Source organism: Furipterus horrens, unplaced genomic scaffold, assembly GCF_987537825.1.
Source record: "Furipterus horrens unplaced genomic scaffold, mFurHor1.1.pri manual_scaffold_11, whole genome shotgun sequence".
Classification (NCBI taxonomy): domain Eukaryota; kingdom Metazoa; phylum Chordata; class Mammalia; order Chiroptera; family Furipteridae; genus Furipterus; species Furipterus horrens.
Genome location: NW_028327181.1, coordinates 86,446,516 through 86,464,067, shown reverse-complemented (window position 1 = coordinate 86,464,067; position 17,552 = coordinate 86,446,516). Strand labels below are relative to the sequence as shown.

The 17,552-nt window shown below is 40.8% G+C and overlaps 1 protein-coding gene across 1 annotated transcript; it reads left to right on the top strand.

Annotated features, from left to right (window-relative positions):
• The first annotated feature begins 1,142 nt into the window (after positions 1–1,142).
• Positions 1,143–16,851, top strand: LOC149998713 (uncharacterized). Its single transcript, XM_090257573.1, has 10 exons — positions 1,143–1,156; positions 1,375–1,449; positions 7,447–7,562; positions 9,492–9,629; positions 9,881–10,005; positions 11,014–11,118; positions 14,382–14,428; positions 16,436–16,490; positions 16,572–16,681; positions 16,791–16,851. The coding sequence occupies exons 1-10, from the start codon at positions 1,143–1,145 to the stop codon at positions 16,849–16,851; spliced, it is 846 nt and encodes a 281-aa protein (XP_090113699.1).
• The last annotated feature ends 701 nt before the right edge of the window (positions 16,852–17,552 follow it).

Below are 17,552 nucleotides of genomic sequence, written 5' to 3'. Positions count from 1 at the left end.
TCAGCATAGTCACCTCTAGGGTTTTCCATCTGAAAGTTCTTTGGCATACTTTTTTCTTTGCTATCCGCTTATTTCCTCTTCTTCTTCTTCTTCTTCTTCTTCTTCTTCTTCTTCTTCTTCTTCTTCTTCTTCTTCTTCTTCTTCTCCTTCTCCTTCTCCTTCTCCTTCTCCTTCTCCTTCTCCTTCTCCTTCTCCTTCTCCTTCTTCTTCTTCTTCTTCTTCTTCTTCTTCTTCTTCTTCTTCTTCTTCTTCTTCTTCTTCTTCCACGTTCTCTTCCCCACTTTATCATTTAGAGACCTGGGTAGCTCCCCAACAAAGAGTGTTTTACAGATTCTCTGGGTGATCTATTAGTAAAGACAGAAAATAATATTTTTTTAACCTTCTAGTTTTGTACCAATAAAATGAATATAAACTTTCGGGGCAATTATTGAAAATGCAGATAATTTTTATTCTATTGCATTTTTTTCAGAATCCTCAGCCATAACCCTTTGAGAAGTCTTGATGATCCCTATCTTTTTAATTTGCCAGCATTAAAATATGTGTAAGTATTGCGACAATCTCTTGGTTCGTGAGATGATTTCTGCTCCTTTCTACTTTCGTCAAAGAGTTAGCATTTTGCATTTTGACTAAAAAGTCATAATTTAAATTATAACTGGTTTATTGCATAAAAGTTATTGGCACAGTAGCCCTGGCTGGTGTGGCTCAGTGGATTGAGCGCTGGCCTGCGAACCAAAGTGCAGCCAGCTCTCTTCCCAGTCAGGGCACGTGCCTGGGTTGAGGGCCAGGTCCCCTGTTGGGGAAGCATGAGAGGCAGCCACACATTGATGTTTCTCTCCCTTTCTTCCCCTCTCTCTAAAAATAAATTTAAAAGTATTTTTAAAAATAAAAAATAAATAAAATATCTTTCCCTATTGAAAAAAAACAAAGTTATTGGCACAGAAAAATGATTAAGAGAGAAAGCAGGTGGACAAGGCAGCCAGCAAAGAAAGGGAGCGGTGTTAAAGAACACACACTGATATGTAACTTGAGAAGCATGTAGAAACACCATTGATCTCAGAAAGGAAAAAGGAATAACTTGTACATTATGTATTTTTTAAAGAGTAATGAAGTGGTGGATGCTACTGAGAATTAGAAGTAGAATAATGGCTAAAAAAAAGTAGATTGTACTGTTCACCGACATCATTAATTTGATGATGCAAATAAATTTAAATTTCTTCAAGAAGAGCTCTCTGAAATTATTATCCACAGCAAGTAAACTTTCGAGCTGGCTTGACAGAGAAGCCAAAACTGAAGTAAGCAGATATTAAGTGCCCTTTCAAGTACAGAATTTTGTCTTTGGGTTCATTTGATGCATGTTTGGACTTTCTCCTTCAGAGACCTGGGGAAAACAGATGTGTCACTCACCACAGTTGAGCGCATCCTCGCGCTAAACACTAATTTGGAAAAACTGTAAGTTGATTTTTCTTATATTTATTTTCACTTAGTTGTTCTTTTAGGAGGTTTGCCTTATTATTTTCTTAAGTCAGATTCTTATTTAATAAAATTCACTATTTTAAAGTATACAGTTCAGTGAGTTTTGAGAAATGTGTATTTATGTGCCACCATGCTATTTGAGATACAGAATACTTTCATCATACCTAAAAGGCTCCTCATGATTTTTTGCACTCAGTTCCTCCTCCCACCATTAGTCCCTGGCAAGTACCAATTTGATTTTTGTCACGATAGTCTTGCCTTTTCCAGAGTCTCTTATAAATGAAATCATGTAAAGTGTAGCCTTTTGTGTTGGCTTCTTTCAGTTAGCATAATCCTTTTGGAATTCATTCATGTTATTGCATCTATGAGTAGTTCATTGCTTTTTATTGCCGTGTAATTTTCCAGTTGTGTGAAGATACCAGTCTGTTTAAGCGGTCATCAGTTAATGGATGTTTGCGTTGTTTCTACTTTTTTTTGGCCCTTCCGTTCTAAATGATAGCTTTGCTGGATAGAGTAATCTTGGTTTCGGTCCTTGTTTCTCATCACTTTGAATACTTCTTGCCAGTCCCTTCTTGCCTGCAAAGTATCTTCTGAGAAATCAGCTGATAGGCTTAAAGGAACTCCTCTGTAGGTAACTCTCTGCTTTTTTCTTGCAGCTTTTAAGATTCTCTCTCTACCTTTACCATTTAGCATTTTAATGATGGCGTATCTTGGTGTGGTCCTCTTTGGGTCCGACTTATTTGGGACTCTCTGTGCTTCCCGGACTTGTATGTCTATTTCCTTTGCCAGATTAGGGAAGTTTACTTTCATTATTTTTTCAAATAGACTTCCTTGCTCTTCCTCTTCTGCTTCTGGCATCCCTATGATTCGGATGTTGGTACTTTTGGAGGTGTCCCAGAGTTTTCTTATTCTCTCCTCATTTTTTTAACTTCCATATTTCTTCATTCTCTTCTGGATGACTGTTGATTTCTTCCTTATGTTCCAAATCATTGATTTGCACCCTGGCTTCCTTCCCTTCACTGTTGATTCCCTGTGGATTTTTCTTTATTCCACTTAGTGTAGCCTTCCTTTCTTCCCTTATGCTTTTGCAGTACTCAGTGAGTTCTCTGAGCATCCTTATCAGCAGTGTTTTTGAAATCTGCATCAGATAGGTTGGCTATCTCCATTTTGTTTAGTTCTTTTCCTGGAGTTTTGTTCTGTTCTTTCATTTGGGCCATATTCCTTTGTTTCCTCAACCAGGCAGCCTCCCTGTGTTTGTTTCTGTGTACGAGGTAGAGCTGCTTTGACTCCCTGTCTTAGCACATCTGTTAAGTTGTATGGGGTGGAGCTTTGGGTATTTGCCAGGGCGGGGCAACCCGTTTCACCACTCTGTGGCTCTGTTTGTGGAGGAGGGGTCAGAGAGAGGACAATGCCACTGCCTGGCTTCTGGAGGCTTGCTCGGCACTCACCCTGCTTCCAGTCACTTCACCCACTGGCACCCCTCTAGCTGTTGCACTGGTGGTGGTTCCCAGAGTGGGTGGGTTTGAGTGCATTCTAGAACTGTGGGGGCCCTCTAAGCAGACTCGCTTGAGTGACAAGTGGTTTCTTCCGCCACCCCAACCCACACTGGTTTTTATAGCCAGAAGGTATTATGCTTTATTTTTCTGGTGTTGGCGCCCTGGGCTGTGTGGTCTGGCCTTGGATTGGGATCACTCGATCTTTATGCACCACACATGAATGTAGGACTGCCTGTTCTGCCAGCCATTGGTGCTTCCTCACCAGCACCACACAGTGTCCTTTCCGCCCCGGCTCCATCCCTCATACCCGTCTGGACGAATATGGCTCCTTTAAATCATTGGTTGTCGGACTTCCATGCAGTTCGATTTTCTGACCGTTCTGGGTGTTTTTTGTTTTGAGGATAGTTGTGATATTTCTTATGCTCGTGCAAGGGGCTGCTGAAGCATGTCTGCCTATACCTGCAACTTGACTGAAGTCCTTTCTCTGGTTTCTTAAGATGGAAGCTGCAGAAGCTGAGTATTGCTTTAGCAACATCCCACGTGTTGACATCTCATGTTTTCTGTTTCAGTCAGTTCAAAATAGTTTCTAATCTCCCTTATGAATTTTTTCTTTGACCCATAGGGTTATTCAGAAGCATGTTTTTTAGTTGTCAAAACTGTGGACTTTTTTTTTATAGATCTGTTAATTTCTGATTTACTTTCACTGTTGTTAGAGAACGTATATTGAATAACTAAAATCCTTTTTAAATTATTGAAACTGACTTTATAGCCAGTAAATTCTGGTAATAGGCCAGAATATGGTCTATTTTGGCAAATCTTATGCATCCACTTGAAAAAAGTGTACATCCTGCTGATTTGGGGAGGAGTGTCTTACACACATCATGTAGGTGGATAGTGTTCTTCTAGTCTTCTATATCCTTGTTGATTTTCTATCTACTTGCTCTATCAATCACTGAAAGAAAAATGTTAAAGTATCCAATTATAAGTGTGGATTTGTTCGTTTCTCCTGGTCATTCTCACTTTCCTTCATCTATGTTTAAGCTCTGTTATCAGGTATATAAGTTTCTAGGTAATGTCTTCATTATTTGACATATTTATTTTGATGAAATATAGTCTCCCTCATCCCTGGTAATATGCTTTGACATTGACTTTGTCTTATGGAAATATCTCCACTCCAGCTTTCTTTTGGTTAGTGTTAGCATAGTATATTTTCTATCCTTTTAACCTATGTGTATCTTTCTATTGAAGTTGGTTCTTGTAGACACATAAAGATGGCTTTTCCTTTTTTTATCTAGTGTGATAACTGTGTTAGACCATTTCCAATTAATGTAATGATTGATGCAATTACATTGAAATCTACTGTCTTGCTATTTGTTTTTTATTTGTCCCATCTGTTTGCCTGTTGTTGTTTTCTTTTCATTTGTGCTTTTGGATTGAATACATTTGAGTATTTTGTTTTCTTTGTGGGCTAAAAAGCTATAGCTCAGATTTTGTTATTTCAGTGATTGCTTTATGGTTTATAGTATGCATCTTTACCTTCTCACAATCTCTCTTCCAATGATATTTTATGGTTTCATCAATGGTATAAGAACCTTGCAATAGTGTACTTCCATTTGTCCCTCCTGGCCTCTGTGCTGTTGCTTTCAATACACTTTACTTTTACTTACATTATAAACACCACACTATATTTTGTGTTTAAATAATCAATTATCTGTAAAGATACTTAAATAATAAGAAAAATCTTACATATTAACCTAAGTCATTACCAATTCAAGTGTCCTTCAGAATTTGTAATAATCTGTATTTCCATCTGGTAACAGTTTTCTTTTGCTGAAAACGACCTCCTTTAACATTTCTTACAGTGCAGACCTACTAGTGGAGAATTCTTTCAGCTTTTGGATGTCTGAGAGTATCTTGCTTTTGTTTTTGAAAGGTCATGGGTAGAGATGTCTAGCTTGATAGTTGTTGGGTCCCCTTCCCCACTTCACTACCTCAAATATATATATATATATATTTTTTTCACTGGGAGTTTTGGCTTACATTATTGCCAACAAAAAAATCTACTGTAATTTTTATCTTTGTTCCTCTTATATAGTGGTTTTATTTTCCCCCTTGGATTGATTTTAATATTTTCTCTTTATTGCTGGTTTTGAGCAATTTGATTATGATGTGCTTCAGTATAGTTTTGGGCATAATTCTTGTGCATGGAGTTCACTGGCCTTCTTGGACATGTGAGTGTTCGGTGTTCACCAATGGGAACGATTTGGGGCTATTTATGCAGACTTTTATGTCTCCCCCCTTTCATGGACTCTAAGCACACATACATTAGGCCACCTGAAGTTGTTGCCCAGCTCCCTGTGGCTCTGTTCATCTTTGTTGTTGGTTGTTTCTCTTGGCGTTTCATTTTGTATAGTTTGTATTGCTACATTGTAAAGTCACCGGTCTTTTCTTCCTCTGCAGTGTCTAATACGCCAGTAACCCTACCCAGTGTCTTTTTCTTGTTCTTTTCGGGTTTTATATTTATGTAGGCATTTATTGCATCTTTCCCCCATTACCATTTATCCCCCCTCCAGTGTCTTTTTCATTTAGACACTGTAGTTTTTAATCTCCAGCTTCTTGGAGCAGGCACTATTCCTAACAGTGGGTGATATCCAGTTATTCTTCTCTCTGATCCTTTCATGTGGTTCTTTTCCTGGGCTCAAGCAACTCTTCACACACAGGCACCATCCAGTACCTTGTTGAATACTCAAGAGATCTCTCTGCATATCCCCAGAGTGCTTGTCTGTGTACTTCTTTTCTTTCCTAGTATTCTGCTTTGTGCATTCCAGTCACCTTGGTTTCCCCAACTCTCATATCCATTCCTTAGGGAGTTAACCAGTCTCTGTGGGTTTTTTTCTTCCTTACATCATGACCTGGAAGCTCAGAGCAGTAAGCTAGAACAATGCATCAGAGGGCTTACTTAATTTGTTTCCTGTCTCTTGGGAGTCACTGTCCTTCATTACCTGAATTTCAATTTCTTGAGAACTGTTGTTACATATATTTTGTCTGGTTTTTTAATTGTTTTAGGCAGGAGGTCAAATTGATCCCATCTTGGTCTAAAGCCAGTTATATTCTCCCCCCTGCCTCAATAATATTTTTTAAGTCTGTTTTGTTTTGATCCAGAATCTAATCAAAGATCAGGCATCGCATGTCTTGTCTTCGTTTCCTTTAATCTAAAATATTTATCTACCCTTTTTATTTTCTGTCTCTTATGACACTGGCATTTTGGATGTGTCTAAGATTGTTGTCTTATGAATTGTCCCATAGTCTGGATTTGTCTGTTTGCTCATGATTAGATTCAAAGTAAAATATTTTGGAAGGAATACTACATAAGTGATATATCCTTTCTACCTCATCATTTTAAGTGGCTTATAATGCTAAATTTGATCTTTTGGTGAACATGGTATTTTCCAGATCCCTCCATTGTAAAGTTATTTTTTCCTTGGTAATTAATAAATAATCTGTTGAATGTTGCTTTAAGATCAGCGAACATTCTCCTCTCAACTTTTTACCCAATTGTGCCTCAGTAATAATTTGTGTCTGATCGATTACTACATTGGTGGTTACAAAGTGACACTATTTTTCTAATTTTATTATTCCTACTACATTTATTAGCTGGAATTATTCTATAAATAATAGTTTACCTATTTTCTTTTTGAGTATTATTGTGAACTCATGGGCTCTTCTTTAAATTAATTATGTTATACCTTATTATCATTATTCTTTTGAATGTTCATATTGCCTAGATTTGCCCAATGCAATCTGCTACTATTTAACCACGTAATGTTTTTCTTTATGCCCAGAGTAACTTCTAATACATTTACCACTCACAATTAGGGATTTATAAGTTAGGGACTTATCCAGAGCCTTCTTAGAAGATTTCCCCCTCCTAGTGTACTCTCCACCCAAAGTGAGACTTCTGGGTTGGGAGAAGGAGATACATCTGAATTATAACTACAGATCAGTGTCACCGATTCTAGTGCCTATCACCTTTAGTCTAGGCATACCATACCCGCTGCCATTCTTACTCTTCTGTCCTCCCCTCTATTTATTGACAATATTCAAGAGAGCAAATGGCTGCCCTGGCTGGTGTGGCTCAGTGAGTTGGAGAGTCTTCCTGTAAACCAAAGGGTCGCGGGTTCCATTTCCAGCCAGCCTAGGGTTTCGCTGAGGGTCCCGGTTAGTTTCTCTCTCACATAGATGTTTCTCTCTCTCTCTCTCTCCCTCCCTTCCCTTCTCTCTAAAATCAATAAGCACATTCCCCAGTGAGGATTACCAAAAGAATAACCGATGGCCAGCTGATGCCCCCCAAACTGTTCAGGTGGGAAGCCCCCACAACGCTTCTTTGCACAGCCCTCTGGTAGCCTCTGCCCACCTCTTCTACCTGCTCAAATAGCTTTTCTGCCAATAATTTAATTTTCTGCCTTTCCCTTTATAGGATCCTCCCTCATAATTTGGCCTGCTGCCTCTGCAAATTCAGAGAGAACATTGAGAGGGTCAGCCAGAGAGTGAAATTACACTGCCCCGCTGACTGTCTGACACACACAACTTGTGGTGAGTCTGAATTGCCCAGTGGTAAATTCTTTCATTTTCATTTTATTTGTTTTAATTTTTGATTGATGATGATAAGTTGTTTTCCTTTGAAAATACCTTTCGAAGGTTCGTTGTTGTTGCTGTTTTTGTTTTTTTCTTTCTTTTTTAAAATTGTTGTTCTATTACAGTTGTCCCAGTGATGGTAAGTTTTTAAACAAATAAGGTCACCGTGTTATTTTTATTCATTCATCCAGAGTTTAACTCCCTATATTTCTGAGAATCGCTTCCTTGCTAAAAGTGAGACGCAGGAAAAAGAGAAAGGAAGGGGGCAGGGGATTAACAGCAATGAACACACAGTGCGTGCGGTGCTCAGCTGGCGCTTTCCATCCAAATGAGAACCTGTTGGTCAGTGGCACAGCCTGTAAACTGGCTCTGGATGCGTTAGGCCTCGTCTGTCCTTTGCCTCGTTGGACAGGTAGAGCTATGTTTTTATTTTGTTTGTTTTGCAATTTTATAAAAAGAGTACGAGTGATTGTATTTTATGAAAATTCTATTTGGGATCTGAATTTCTGGTTTTATTATCAGAAGCGACTACCAAATCCTTCTAATGGGTGGGAGGCCTCTTGTATTCTTAGACTGTCCAACTCTGAACTTGCTCTGAAGCGCACGGTTTTCTATCCACCAAACACTTGGGTGCTTTTAAGTATTTTTCTACAAATTAGGCTTATTCACACCATCTGATAACTTCCAAAATGTGCTTTCATGCCCAGATAGTGTGAATGTGGGTCTCTGGCAGTGATCTGGGGCACATCATAAATAATAACACTGTGCTACTTATATTAAGAGAGTGTGGCTCATTTTTCAAAAACAAATTTTTGGCCTATTATATTACTCTCTTCTACCCCAAAGGTGGGCAGAGCAGGCATTTTAATCTCCTTTAACAGGAGAGTAAAAACAAGGTTAGAGAGTGTTAAGTGCTGTCACCTAGTACTCAGATCTCTGGCTTTCCTTTTGGGGCTCCACAAGCTCCCCACTTTGGGACCCTCAACTCCTTCTCTGACCCTCAGCTTCCACAGCAATACTTTCATTATTCTGGAATGGAAACCCAGTTGTACAATGATACACTTGACCTTCATGCAGTCAGAAGTTTTGGATGGTTCCCCAAGTAAAGCTGAAAATGTAAGAAAAGACATGAAAGGAAAGCAAAGCAGGCATCTGACAACAGTTGCCTTTTCCCTTCTGTATATTAGGACCCCAAAGTATTATTCCATAGATGTATTGAACATTCCACAGTGGCACACAACCTGCCAAGTCTCTTAACCCACATTCCAGATGCGTGCCTAAATTTAAGCACAGAGCAAGAGTGGACATAGAGTTATTTTTCTGTATAGAGCCTTTTGTTCTGGGGGCAGGGATGTGTAGAAGCAATGACCAAAGTAATGCTTTGGTGGGTAAGTGGAGAAGGGCATGTCCAGATGAAGACCTGTTAGCCGTGGGTTTTAATCACGCTCACCTGTGATGGAGGCAAGAACACGAGCACACGAAGAGGCGGAGCGGGGAAGCCTCATGCTCCCTCTGCATCTGAGCAGGACAGGGTGGGGACCATGAACGTGAGGAATCGCAGTAGATCTGCAGCGAGTGTAACTGAGTGGGGTCTTCCAGCCTTGGTTTTTCTTCAGTACCTGGCAACTGGCCCTTGGGGATCAAGGGAATCATCCTAAATATGGTTACTCTATTTCATGCTGTGGAACGCCCTTTAAAAACATACCTTTTCTCCTTTTGTTGTGTTGCCAATCGGGTTTAAGTTGGGGTTTATTTTTCTCCTCTCTGAACAACATTCCGATATTTGCTGATTCCCAACTTATTTGACTGGCATGTAGGGCTTTGGACTGACAAAAAGCTGTCCCATGAGTCCTTCATGATCAAAAATGGTCTCTTCTTTTTTGACAGATGAACCACATTTAAAAAATCCAAAAGGCTCCTTCATGAGAGGGTTACAAGGCAATAAGAATGCGGGCAGTGAGCTGACAATTCAGCCAGAGGAGGTCTCCTTGGGCCAAAAGGAGAAGAAATTGTTAGCCATTCTGGGTAAGCAGCTAGACTTTAATGATAACAGTGATGTCATTAGTGCACTACAGTACAGACTGCCTTATTTCTCGGAGATTAAAAAGCAGGTATAGAATCAATGTTATTACCATTCATTAAACTCCCTTTTTCAAATGTACAAGATGGAGGTATGCCCTTGAGTCATTTGAAAAACAACAGAGGGACCCTTCTTAAACCTAAATTTTACAATTCAAGTTACAAAAATAAATGGAGGAAACTATTTTTTGGAACAGATTTAGTAAAAGATTTGCTCAGGGAACCAGAAAAAGAAGAGGTCTCCAAGCCAGAGGACATGAACAAACGGGCAAATGGAAAGACAGGAGCCCAGGGTGAAGAGGAAGAGGAGGAGCCACGTAAGGTAAGGACAGCTCCTGAGGCACGAGGCCTGGACAGTGAGTTAGTGAGGACGTGCCATGAAAGCACTGAGGTAGGAAGACCAGAGGCACCCACACTGTCTCTTGTCTTAGCCATGTGACTTTGGCCAAGACCCATGACAGTGATCTTCTACTTTGCTCATTTAGACAGTGGTGCCACTGTTCCTAGGGTAGACACCAAGAGGACCTAACACACAAGATAAATAAATTGCACAAGAAAATGCTAATACTATGATTGCATAACACATTAGATACGATATGCTCTTTAAGAACCTACATGAGAGGGAACCCCCCAAAACCCAGAATTGTCTTCTGGAGGGCGGGCCCCTTGTAGTACAGGTTTCCTCCACTAGGGGAGTATTCTAGGAACCCATCTGTAAGAGTGTACCAGCTGGTTTTGTTGTGAGAGGGTGTGTTAGGCATCAGTGAATTTTTTTTGGAAGACTCTTTCAACATACTTGATGGGTGATTTACAAGTGCGCCTGCGCACACCTTGCTGAGTGTTCAGCCGTTCTGGACACAAACGGCATGACCCCCACACCCCACCCTCCCTATTCACCCAGTCTTGCCCTGAGTGACTTTTTGTGTTTCCCTGGATGAAAAATTCCTCAAGGGGATTTGTTTTGCCAATGTGGAATCAGTGAAACAAAAAAAACAGCAGAAGCACTAAATGGCATCAAAATTGACAAGTTCAAAAACCGTTTTGAGCAGTGGAAAAAAATGTCTCAATAGGTGTATTGCATCAAATAGAGAGTACTGTAAAGGGGACTGAAGTTTAAGCATGTAAGGATAAACACACAATATTTTTTAAATAAATTCTGGGGGTTTTGGGGTCTCTCCTCGTAAGCCATTCACCTGAAAGAGTGGGATTTTAGAGTGGTAGTTAAGAATAGTTAGCTATTCTTTAGCACAGGCTTAAGAATAGTTAATTTTTATCTTTTCCATCTCTTTGGTTTGTTTTTTAAAACTATTGCTTGTTTTTCTCTTTTAAGGTCATCAGAAATGTGCCAAGATATGGCTATAAGGAGATACTCCTATTAGCCTCTCCTGTTATCGTAGTGGCGACAGGTTTAACTGCAATCTTCTGTCTCATTACGGTAAGACAACGAACGGTTCGTTCAGCTTCCCAGAATACATTCTGTCTTTAGCATAGAGTCAGAACCCACAAACTGAAAATCAAAGCTACTTTCCCACCTACTCCTCCTTGATATTTTTCTTTAGTCATGAATGCTGAGATATGCTTTATTATTTTATTACACATTATATTCCAGAGATTTTTAAAGGAAGCCCACTCCCAGAGATTGTGTGGAACTGAAATCAAGATAACAAGCCACTGTACTATTGTGAGAACTTATACTAGGCCAGAGTAGACATGACAGCAAAATTTCTTCAACTCAAAATGGATGATGTTGATTTGATGTATTACCAATTACTCTCTTTCTACCATTGATTTCTTGTTGGCTGAACTGAGGAGAGATTTAGACTCTCCACCCTCATAAAGTTATGTCACCCTGGTCAAAAGGACATGGCTAAAAGATAAAAGTGTGATCTTGTCAATTGATTAGATTTACTTAGCGGTTTTCTTCTCCAGTGTGTAAAAAGCATGGTGTAAATAGGTTCAGTTAAAACATAGCAAACTAAATCCTGCATCAGGCCTCTCTAAAGCATGTCTTATTTATACTCACCTCTTCCTGGAGCTTGCCTGTGTGCCTTTTCTTCAATTACACAATGGCTTGTTTTCCCAACAGGTAGGAGCTAATATTAAAAGTGATATAATTAGCTGACAATCTTGACTACCCTACTAATCCAACCTAATACCTTGTTTACATTTTCAATGGTCATGGCAGCCCCCCACCATAACCTAGCCACACCATGCCCATTTCTACTTTTGTTCGTGCCTTTGCCCATCTAAAATTCCCTTATTTTGCTCTGCCTCTGCTGCAAGTCCTGTGAATCTCTCAAAAGCCAGCTCAAATTCCTATTTCAGCCCTGCTAGTCCTCCTTCTTCTGTGAGATTTATCACCCTTTCAGGGCGTGGGCAGTAGTGAGGCATTCCCCTGCCATGAGAACTTAAAAATATGGTAAGTAAGTTTTTAAAAGGCAGCTCCCCAAGGTCAACACATCATGGAGCAGAGCAGAGATGTGTACGGACCAAATGGCCTCCTGGTCGACCAGACTTGAGAAATACCTGGCTGGATGTGTAACTGCTAAAGAAAACATGTCTATTTGCAGGAGGGTTGGTCAGCAATAAAAGCTCAGAACAGGTGAGGGAGAGTCTGACATGGGCATTGCCCATCCTAGCAGTGCCTAAGAGTAGAGATGGCACCTCAGGCAGCAGACGTGGAGAGTCCGGCCCACTAGCCAGGCTGTGCCTGTTGGGGAGATGCATGGATCCAGCTAATGCAGTCTTTTCCTTTAAACACGGGATTCAGCTGATTCCTATTGTTCTAATTCTGTTCTCACCAAGTAGCCTTCTGACTGTGCTTCTGAGTGTATTTCCCTGATCGTGTAGACACAGGTGTTGTCTGTGGAACAGATGTAATTCTCACTGTCAGGCCGTAATCTTGGCCTTCTGATTTTTTATTAGCACTGCAGTATTGACAAGGTGAGACTACCCCGATCGGAAGAAGTGAGCCCTCTCTTGGTGAAGAGTCTGACTTCTGAGCCTAGGGGCTGGGGACTAGCATGGGGGTGGCTTGCCAAGGTCTCTGGGAAGAAGTCATTGGCCAGTGCCCAGACAATACCCTCTCCCTCTCTAGTGAGCATATGGCCTTTGCTTTTTTGGATTTTCTATAAACTCCTATAATGCATTTAATTTCTATGGAGTTTAATCTCGCATTTGTGTTTATTTATGTGGTTTCATTATTTCCTCTCCCCAGTTAGATGATAAGCTTTTTGAGGATGGTTTGCCTGACTGTTCTGTCTCCTTAAAGACCACAACACTGAGAAATATTTGAAATTTTGAAATTCAACGAAAACCACTGAAACTATGAAGATATTTAATATCAAAGGACTTCCATAAATCAACAGGGAGAAAACAAACAAACAAGGGGAGAAGAGGGCAAGGGCTGTGCGGAGCAGGATGTGTGTTGATTTTCTGTCACCCTATCTGCCGATCATCTCACGGCTTATGGGGTATGGGTTTTGTTAGCGAGGCCTTTGTTACCTCATGGCATGAAAGTGGTCTCTGACATTGTCTTTTAGTCCTTTTTATAATATTTCTTTTATTCATAATTTAAAAAAGAAATCTGTCTAGTATTGGTTTTGTTTTTAGTGTGGTTGACTGTTTTCCCCCTACGTGAAGATTTAATTGTTTTAAAATCTTTTATTGAATGACTCATTCTTTCTTTCCTGGTCTAAAAAGCTCTCTTTGGACTCTAGTCTGTTGATCTAGTTATCTTTTTTTGTACCAGTGACAGTATCACTATGTAATTCCAATTTCTTTATAACATATTTTGATGTCTGGTAGGGTAAGCTGCTGCTTTTTTATCTTCTTTTTCATACATTTTGTAGCTATTGCTGCATATTTTCCCTGCCAAATACCAGCTGGCCAGGTTTTGTTTAAAAACTCTCTTGGAATTTGAATAGATTGCATTACATCGGTAGGTTCATTTGAAGGGAACTGACATCTTCACAACAACTAGGAACACGGTATCTTCACGTCGTGTATTCTTCCTAATGTCCTTCAGAAGAATTTTAATGTTTTGATCACGTAGGTCTTACGCATTTTTTGTTAAGTCCGTTTCTAGGTACTTGATGCATTTTTATTGATGTTGCAAGTGGGATCTTTCTTTCATTTTTAAATTAGTCTTTTGTGGTACGTGGGAAAACTCTTGAGGTTTGCGTATTAATCATTTGATTTTGGATTTACTTACTGAATTGCCATTTTACTTGACATTAAAATTCTAGTCGATGCTCTTGCACTTTTAGGTTTGGCATCATCTCCTATGCACATGCGTTTTGTCTCTTTCCAATACTTCACTTTTCTTATTAAATTGATTAGGACCTCCTCAACAATGATGAATAGTAACAGTAATAACAGGCATCCTACTCTTGTTCTTGAACTTAAAACAAAGCTGCTGCGTTGTTTCCGGTAGATACTTTTAGTTTCTTTTTCTACTTCTAAGAGCTTTTATTAGGGACTAACTGCTGAATGTTATCCAAAGCAGCCAATGAAACGCATTGCCAGCTCCCTGCAAGATCCTAGGGACTTAGGGACTATGGAAGAAGAGTCAAAGGATATTCAACAAATTCCTGTCCTCAAGAAAGTTATCACCTTACTTAGAAGGGAACAAATAAAGATTTAGAGAGAGTGGTCATTGTGATGAATAATTGTGATGTCGCTTTCTTCCTAAAACAGTTCTGTGCCAAAAGAACACCTGCGGACAATGATGGAGGAAAGCCAAGGTAAATATTAGTCTGACAGTTTTCAAAGTAGGAGTTTACAACTAGAGGAGCTTCTTCCTGGAGGTGGCCTGAGGTGACCTCTGAAAATGGTGCGCTACTCATTTGACCCAGAAAACCCCACAAAATCATGCAAATCAAGAGTTTTAAATATTCATGTTCACTTTGAGAACACTTGGGAAACTGCCAGGCCAAAAGGGTATGCATATCTGAAAAGCCACCAAGCAGCTAAAGGATGTCACTTTGCAGAAGCAATATGTGCCATTCTGTCCTTACAATCGTGGAGTTGGTAGGAGTGCCCAGGCCAAAGACTGGGGCTGGGTGCAGGTTGGTGCCCCCAAAAGAGTGCTGCGTTTTTGCTGCACATGCTTAAAACTGCAGAGAGCAGTGCTGAACTTAAGGGTTGGGGTGCAGACTCTCTGGGCATTGAGCACATCCAGGTGAGCAAAGCTCCCAAGATGCAGCGCAGAACTTACGGCGCTCATGGTGGATTAACCCCACAAGGGCTCTCAGGCCTGCCGCACTGAGATGCTCCTCCCTGAAAAAGAACAGATTGGTCCTGAACCAGAAGAGGAAGATGCATAGAAAAGAAAAGAAAAAAAAAAGTCCCATAAGGAACTGAAGAAAGAAAAACTTGGAAGTAAATTTATCATAAAATAAATGCTTAGAAAAGTTAAAAAAAAGAAAAAGAAAAGAAAGAACTAGAGGAGAACTTAGAACTCTACCTCAGTCTCATTTTACAGTGAGGAAACCGCTAAGTTTGGAAAGAACACTTGTTAATTCCGATGCTTTGCCTGGACTTTGCAAAATGAGCTCCGTAGCCAAAGCTGACAGAGTGTGTGACTGGCACAGATGCATCTGCTGCCACTGGTCCTTTAAGGAAACAGGGAACAAAGGGGGAGGTCTTGGTTATACTTATTCCTGCCGGTGGTAGAAGCTCTGGGGGAGGGATAGGAAAAGCCACGTGGCCTTAGGGTAAAGGCTCTGGTCTCCTTCAAGGCTGACGAAAGGTAGACTATATGAGTCCTTCCTGTAAGGTGGCAGAAAAATTTCCCTTCCCGTCCTCCTGGTTTTCAGGCCCCTACTCTCTCTATTCCCTTTATCCCAACCTCATAGAGTTTTAACTGGGCAAGACCTTACGCAGTAGTTTGTCTTTTTTTTTTTTTTTTTTAACAACAAGGAAACAGAGAGGAGGAAGGGAAATATCTTGCTCCATGGCCACACTGCTAGTGAGTTTCAGAAAGAAGATGGTGCCTTTCCAGCTGGGGCCTCTCCATTGATTACCCCGTGCTTGGGCTGTGAGCTACACTTTATGTCAGAACTCAGTACGCACGTACCGCACAGACATAAGTCGTTTCTAAAACAGACTCATTATGCACTCTGATTTTTTTCTATTCTGTTTTAGTCAAAAAGAATATTTTGTATTCTAGTGCTGGTTGTGACTTGTAAACTGATTTCACAACTCGCTGGGCAGTGACAGCCTGCAGTACAAAAGTCAGCACGCTAGCTAAGTTAGCTAACTGCTATTTGGACTCAGGCATTTAGTTGTGTGATTTAACCTATAGGATAAAGCAGCTAGAAAGTTGAAAGCACCTTCTTACCCTCAGCCCCACCCCCAGCAAAGGGTGTATGTGGGACTAAGTCTAAATGGGACGGATGTGAAATGCTTCTGGAGAGAGCAAACTGCTTCTGCCCAGTGTGACTGTGCATCCCCACCCCACCCCCCACCCCAATGCACCTCAGGGTGCTTGGCCAAGGGCCAGGAAAGTGCTTCGGGCTGAAAATCCCTCCTGTACTCCATGCCAGACCACCCACAGAGGTCACCCCAGAGACATGGCAGGGACATTTTAAACAGACACAGAGAACCCCTGGAAGCCCAGTGTGCAAAGAATCATTTCCAAGGTCCCAGGTCTACAGTGATTTTGCCTCTGAGTATGGACCCAGGTACCCATTTAGTCCTAATAAGGCCAGGGATAAATCACTAATTGTTGGTATGCGTTTTCCTCCAAGGGGCTTTTTCTCGCGACTCCTGAATAAGGACCGATCGGTGGAAAGCCAGATGGAGGTAAATTTCAGGAGGATCAAGCACTGTGGCGGGACAAAGTGGGGGACAGGCAGGATTCATGTTTCCCTCTCTGTTTTCTAGAAGGGCGGTTTCTGGAGCTGCCTGCGGGGTGCATATGGCCCTTTCAAAAAAGAAGAGGCACAGCATTTGCAAAACATGGGTTCCTCTGATGAGGAGGAGCCTTCCGACATGTAAATAACTGGGAGTTATTTAGAATTCCTGTCTAAAAGGGGGAAATAATGAGTAGTTTCATTGTTCCTTTCAAGAGTAAAAGATTTGACCTTCTTTTTCTCTCCCCAGAACAAAGGAGGGAGTCTCCTATGAGGACTTGGACTCAGTAGTAGTAGAAAGTGACACCTGATCCTCCTGTTGAGTGAACCAGGTTACTAATAAATTGTTCTTCTCTACTGAAATGTGTACGTTTGTAACCACCTCTAGCCATGAGGGAAAGAATTAAAATGTAAATAGATAAATATATATGCACACAAATAGCACGAGCCATAAGCAAGAAAAGCAAGGCCGAAGCAGGACTCCTGGGGTAGCCAGCACTTCCTCAAGAAGCAGTGTGGTCAAACAAGGGTGAAGAGGGACTCCTCTCCCCCGTGTCCACCAATATAGTCTGTCCCCGAGAACTGGAAGATACATCATCCTCCAGGGGTGTGGGTTATTAAGTCAAATAATAATTTATCCTGGTGCTCTGGCCCCTGGCTCACCAAGCGCCAGTTATGTACAACATACTTGACCCCCATTGTGGCCCCCCATCATCAGGTCTTTGGGCTGTCAGAATATTTGGATCCCTGAGCCTGCCTTTACGGTGGGGCCTGTCTTCTCCCCTGAGATCTTAAACTTGCACAAATGTGTGCCCTGTCTTGGTGTAACGGGTTCTCCATCCTTACAAGCTAGTAGAAAGTTCACAGTTAAGGGAAGAAGGTCATTTCAGATTAAGACTCTAATTAGATAAAGGTCATTAAGAAAATAAGTAATTTAGTAATGTCAGCTAAATTAATAAAAGCTTATATTCATCTTTCAGTCAAAGGTTGAGTATACAATAGCAAGCTAACA

Coding starts and splice junctions, on each gene's coding strand:
- LOC149998713 (XM_090257573.1), top strand. Junction 7,563..9,491: donor TCTGACACACACAACTTGTG/GTGAGTCTGAAT, acceptor CTTTTTTGACAG/ATGAACCACATTTAAAAAAT. Junction 11,119..14,381: donor CAATCTTCTGTCTCATTACG/GTAAGACAACGA, acceptor TTCCTAAAACAG/TTCTGTGCCAAAAGAACACC.